The sequence below is a fragment of the Triturus cristatus genome, chromosome 12 (genome assembly GCF_964204655.1).
Source record: "Triturus cristatus chromosome 12, aTriCri1.1, whole genome shotgun sequence".
Classification (NCBI taxonomy): Eukaryota; Metazoa; Chordata; class Amphibia; order Caudata; family Salamandridae; genus Triturus; species Triturus cristatus.
In genome coordinates, this window is record NC_140595.1 from 855873051 (window position 1) to 855879367 (window position 6317).

Here is a 6317-nt window from a genome sequence, read left to right on the forward strand (position 1 = left end):
CATCACATATTACATCACTCATGACATGGTCAGTGACATCACTCATGACATCACTGATGACATCTCAAATGACATCACTGATGGCATCACTGATGACATCATCCACGTGATAGAGTGGCAGACCTGGCGTGCAAGTTATAGTTAGCTGAATTATCTATAACGGGGGAATTTCAATGGTTTTGTATGAGTGAAAGGCTTCTTTATTTAAAAGGGCCTCCTTCAACCCAATGCCTGAAGAGACGCGTTTCGGCTGCGCCTGCAGCCTTTCTCAATCTGGTCTGGTATATATATATATATATATATTCACAGGTTTCAGGGACATTATAGTTAGGAATTAGCATTTACAAAAACATAGAAATTCACTGAAACAAACACAGGTTACAGGCACGTCATAGTTAGGCTGACATTTCACTCGAACAAAACCTGAGGAAATCAGCCAATATAGTTAGCTGAGCTAACTATAACTTGCCCCCCCACAATGAACTGCTGATGATGTCAAATATTACATCACTCATGACATTGTCAGTGACATCACTCATGACATCACTGATGATATTTCAAATGACTGGGGGTGTTTCTACCCTAACCCCTTTTCTTGTTTTTTAAAGTTTTTCCACCTTTTCTCTTTTGGCTGCTGGTTTAAAGTGTTGGCAGCCAATCAGATCACTGCCATGAGATTGGGAGGGTTCGCAGATCCTCCTTGCTCATATTTAGATAGCTGAGAAATATTTTAATTTCACTGAAACTATTTAACAAAAAGAGTGCTTTCGGAACCAAGAGCTACCTTCTTGCCAAAGTTAGTTTTATTCCGTTCAGCATTTCAGGCGGTAGCCTTGTGTAAAATTTCCTTTGGAAATGAACATGGAGAAAATGAGTTTTGGGACCCCCCTTTTTCTCGGCACCTGAATGACGACTCACCCCGAACCTTTCAACACAGCAAACTGACCTGACAGCCCCATTAGTTTTGAAAATTTTGGACAAGTCGAGGCAACAAATCTTGGGTGTGGCAGTGAGGAGAACAGCAGATCAATGGAGGGGCTGGTTAGAAGGATGACACTTTACGGAAATGCAATGGGACTCACCTAAGTTTCAGGGAAAATTCTCACTATATAGATATCCAGGATTTTCCTGTTTGTCACCTGTACAGGCATGCATAGTCACATATTTCACACTGAGCACCATTCTCTGCTTCTGACCTTGAGCTAGGGCAGCCATTGTACTTGCGTCCTAAACTGGCATCTGCAAGCAGCAGCACAGCATGATGCTACCTCGGGGGGTGGGGGGGGGACACTGCGAGGCTCCTTATCCACTTCCAAGAAAATACAGACACAGTAGGAGATGTGCATGTGGGCTGGACTGTTCTCATGAGGCACAGGGTCAAGACTGAATTGCATGTGGCCATGTCTGAACTGGGGTGGCGTGGTGAGCAAAATAACAATGGATTAAACCCAGATCTGTGACTGGGGTGAATGTTTTGTCTATGTGCAACATTCCGTCCATCATCTTGTGTGTTTTGCTGTTCGCCCTATGTGGGAATGGTATGCCCAGATGTGGGTCCCGTGCTCACTACGCCACTGGAGTCAAGCTATCCTGGCTGAAGAGGGGTGAAACCCCGAAACCGGTCCTAGGATGCTTGATTCCGGTCCAGGGAAGACATGGCTTGGCAGTTCGGGCTGGACTGTTCTCATGAGGCACAAGGTCAAGACTGATTTGCATATGGCCGTGTCTGAACTGGGGTGGTGTGATGAGCAGAATAACGATGGATTAAACCCAGATCTGTGACTGGGGTGAATGTTTTGTCTATGTGCAACATTCCGTCCATCATCTTGTGTGTTTTGCTGTTCGACTTATGTGGGAATGGAATGCCCAGATGTGGGTCCCGTGCTCACTACGCCACTGGAGTCAAGCTATCCTGGCTGAAGAGGGGTGAAACCCCGAAACCGGTCCTAGGATGCTTGTTTCCAGTCCAGGGAAGACATGGCTTGGCAGTTCAGGCTGGACTGTTCCCATGAGGCACAGGGTCAAGACTGATTTGCATATGGCCATGTCTAAACTGGGGTGGTGTGATGAGCAGAATAACGATGGTTTAAACCCAGATCTGTGACTGGGGGTGAATGTTTGGCCAATGTGCAACATTCCGTCCATCATCTTGTGTGTTTTTCATGTGGATTGGTAAACTAAGAAGATTGTAAGGGGGGGGGTTGCATAAATACCTCGAGTGGAGGACTGATGGTGTTACATTTTATGAGAACCCAATTGCAGAATAAAACTAGAATATATGAAACTTCAGGAAATTCAAAACGTTTTCTGTATTTTATTTGAAGATAACTTTGAAATCATCTAAAATCACATTTCATCAGCAGCTGTAGGGGATTAGGTTTTTTAAGACACTGAACTCATTCAACAGATATATTCCATATTTTCAAATCACATTAGTCACTTTCTGTTTCATGTTGGGATCTTGAATTACTCAACAAAATAGTGTTAAAAAACTGGTGTGCTTTTTATACCCTATTTGGATATTTATACATACTAGGGCCCAATGTAGAAAAAAGGCTGCTTCCAAAAAGGGGTTGTAATTGGAGAATCATTTGTTTTGTGACCAGTCTTCAATTTTGTATTGGACTTATGCATTAAAAGAGTTTTTACATTTGCAATTTGACCTATGCATTAATAGATCACTATTCAAAATCTCTCCTCTCTGGAGGTTGCAAAGAGACCTGCCTGATGGATATTAACTTGGTAGGTTCCTACTTGTCATCTACTGTAGTTGGCTACAAATGCTGGAATGACTTCCTGCAGGGAACCGCAGACTGCCATGCCTGTGTTTTCATTCCTAAACGTGAATCTTTCTTTTTTTAGATAGGAGCCTGAATTCCTTATAAAAAGGGTCTATGTGGAAAAAGTCTAGTTAAAAAAGAAATGAACATCTGTTGCAGATTTTCCATGATTTTGTTTTCATGAATGCAGATTAGCAGTTCCAGAGAAGTGATGACATGTACCTTATAGATTAATGATGAATACATTGGCAGGGTGGACATTAATGAAACAAGTTGTGAATTTTTCCATTTTACGGTTCTTGCCTTCAACATTTCATAGTCACACAGGATGTTTGGATTGGAAGCAGTAAGTGGGAGGTCCCCTGGTTGACCAATGAAGATGTTCACACAGGACGTTTGGAGTGGAAGCAGTAAGTGGGAGGTCCCCTGGTTGACCAATGAAGATGTTCACACAGGACGTTTGGAGTGGAAGCAGTAAGTGGGAGGTCCCCTGGTTGACCAATGAAGATGTTCACACAGGACGTTTGGAGTGGAAGCAGTAAGTGGGAGGTCCCCTGGTTGACCAATGAAGATGTTCACACAGGACGTTTGGAGTGAAAGCAGTGAGCAGAAGGTCCCCTGGTTGACCAATGAAGATGTTCACACAGGACGTATGGAGTGGAAGCAGTAAGTGGGAGGTCCCCTGGTTGACCAATGAAGATGTTCACACAGGACGTTTGGAGTGGAAGCAGTGAGTGGGAGGTCCCCTGCTTGACCAATGAAGATGTTCACACAGGACGTTTGGAGTGGAAGCAGTAAGTGGGAGGTCCCCTGGTTGACCAATGAAGATGTTCACACAGGACGTTGGAGTGGAAGCAGTGAGCAGAAGGTCCCCAGGTTGACCAATGAAGATATTCAAAGGGAAAGCGAGCACTGCAGGTGTCTGGGACACTACAGAACTCCCCTTCTCCAGGCTCCTAAAACATTTCCCTTCTTTCAGGCTCTTGCAATTCCTGCCTCTTCAAACTCTTTTCGCCCTCCCCTCAGTTGGGTTTGTAGCTTCTTGCTCACCTGGGTACATTGTACATTGTGGAGTCCCACAGTTCCTGGGGCTCAGAAGATGCTGTACAAATCTCACAGCTTCGGGCTGCAAGAGCCTCTCACCTTCACCTGTTTTCTTTCTCTTGTGCCGATGGGTTTCTGGCTGTTGTTCCTTCTCTCTTCAACCCCAAAATGTCAATCACCTGCCTGAGGGTTTGTGACTTGCTTTAAAGGCGACTCCGCTGCTAGTCCCTTTCAGGTTTTTGTTCCTTTTTATTTTCCCTATTCATCCTGTCTATTCCCCACTTGCTTTTTTTTGACTTTCACAATCCATAATCTGTCATGTGGTGTTTGATGTCCTTTTCTTTTCCTCTTCTTTTATCATTTAGAAGTCTTTGACTAGTTGTGTGGTGACATGTTGGCTTCCGAAAAGAGTCTCCCTCACCTCAGACAGCAGAAGACCCGGATCTGGATTACGGGTAAGCGTCCAGCCCTAAACACCCTCTTCCCAAATCCTGCGGCACTCTCCACCTTCATGCTGCTGAGTACTCCCAACAGTTGTTTTGCTGCTGTGATGCCTACCACTAGGTTTCTGCAGTAGTTTCATAATTATTTGGCTTGATTTACATGAGCACCATTTACATTAGAGACATATTGTTTTTATTTTGTATTTACAGATGTTTGTATAGTGTAGGTTTTCTTTTCAGAATTTATATTTCTGTCTGTTTAGGTTTTTATTCTGTTAGAAATTATAGTATTTGCAACTTCAGAGAGTTCTTTTTTGACTGCTGGTCTATGAGGACTGTGAATTAATTATACTATGTTTAACTATCATATCATACTATGATATATCTGTATTTTTCACATAAGCCTAGAAAATACATTCCTTAGTATTTGCTTTTTAAGAGCACTTTTCACATCCTTATTTCTTAAACTATAGATGAGAGGATTTAACATGGGGGTTAAACAAGCATAACAGACAGAAAATGTTCTTTGCATGGAGTAACTTGACTTGGGTTGAGCATAGGTAAGAATAGTTGTGCCATACAATAACACCACAGAGACCAAGTGAGAAGCACACGTGGAGACTGCAGCCCGCCTGCCCTCGGTGGACCGAATCTTTACTATTTTCGAGACAATAAATGTATAAGTGCTTAGAATGAGCAGAAAGGGCACCATTAATGTGAAGACACTTGTGAGTCTGGTCACCGTTTCAGTGATAAAAGTGTTCCCGCAAGCCAGCTCCATGAGTGGGGGAATATCACAGAAGAAGTGATTTATTTTGTGAGACTCACAGAAGGGTAAGCTGAAGGTCACAGAGGTCAAGCTGAGTGAAGTGACTATTGCCATCATCCAGGAACCAGTGGCCAGATAAATGCACATTGACTTGCTCATGATGGCCGTGTAGCGAAGAGGGATGCAGATGGCTACATATCGATCAAGTGACATGACCCCCAGCAGGACACAGTCGGTGATGCCAAATGCAAAGAAGAAAAACATTTGTGCAGCACATCCCTTGAAGGAGATACGTCTGTCCTTGGACAGTAGCCCAGTCACAGTTTTTGGTATGGTCACATTAGTAATCAATATGTCTACAAGGGAAAGGTTTCTGAGGAAAAAATACATTGGAGTGTGGAGAGCTGGGTCTACTGTGAGTATGACAAAGATCATCAGGTTTCCAATGAGTGTTATCAAGTATATGATTGTAAATGTGACTCCAAGAAGGATCTGCAGACGTGGGGATGCATCAGAGAAGCCCAGCAAAAGGAATGTGCTCCCCTGAGTTGAATTAAATCCAGTCATTGGTTTACTGACATCGATCTTCATAGAGAGAAAGGAAAATATATGAGAATTTAAAAGTCAAAGTAGCAGGAAAGAAAATCAGTTTTGCTTCTCACCAAAATCACAATATTTTAACTGTCAAAGTTCTTTTAATCAAGAAAAGGTGTATTTCAGCCACTTGTTTCAACTACAATCAAGTAAGAAATTATTCTAAAAAGAGCATCTTTGAAGTTTTATGAAGTTCTTTTCCTCTATACATAACTTCTTGAAGGCATTTGCAAAGCAAAGGAACACAAAAAACATAGGCAGCATCATTTTAGAGATATGGGCACAGTGTTGATTGCAACACAACATGGCTTTTGATCTATTGATTATTTTTGACATTCTTCCATCACATTAAGCGATTTTTTACACACTGAATAACAGTACAAAAAGTGGCATCTGGTAGGTAAAACAAAATCAAGCATCATCAATTGTAAAACTAATTGAATAACTTCAAAATCTCATGCCCTTAAACGTCCCGACAGGTGTTCCCATATTTCTCCATAGATGCACCCGGATTCACTTGTCTTTCCACATGTCTCTGCAAAATGCCCCATGTCTTAAGCAAGGTCCCTCATGTCTCCCCATTGTCTCCAGTAATTCCACATCTCCTCTTGCTCTAAGGTCATCATCACCCTTCACTCCTATGGCCTGATTACCATGTGGGCTGAAACGGCTCCGACTGGGTTGGAG

At 42.7% G+C, this 6317-nt stretch overlaps 1 protein-coding gene across 1 annotated transcript; it reads right to left on the reverse strand.

The window, feature by feature from the left end:
* Window positions 1-4661: 4661 nt before the first annotated feature.
* On the reverse strand, window positions 4662-5603 carry LOC146783104 (olfactory receptor 2D2-like). Its single transcript, XM_085637293.1, has one exon. It carries the CDS (start codon window positions 5601-5603, stop codon window positions 4662-4664), a length of 942 nt encoding a protein of 313 aa, XP_085493419.1.
* Between the last annotated feature and the right edge of the window lie 714 nt (window positions 5604-6317).

Coding starts and splice junctions, on each gene's coding strand:
- LOC146783104 (XM_085637293.1), bottom strand. CDS start 5,603: ATGACTGGATTTAATTCAACTCAGGGGAGCACATTCCTTTTGCTGGGC.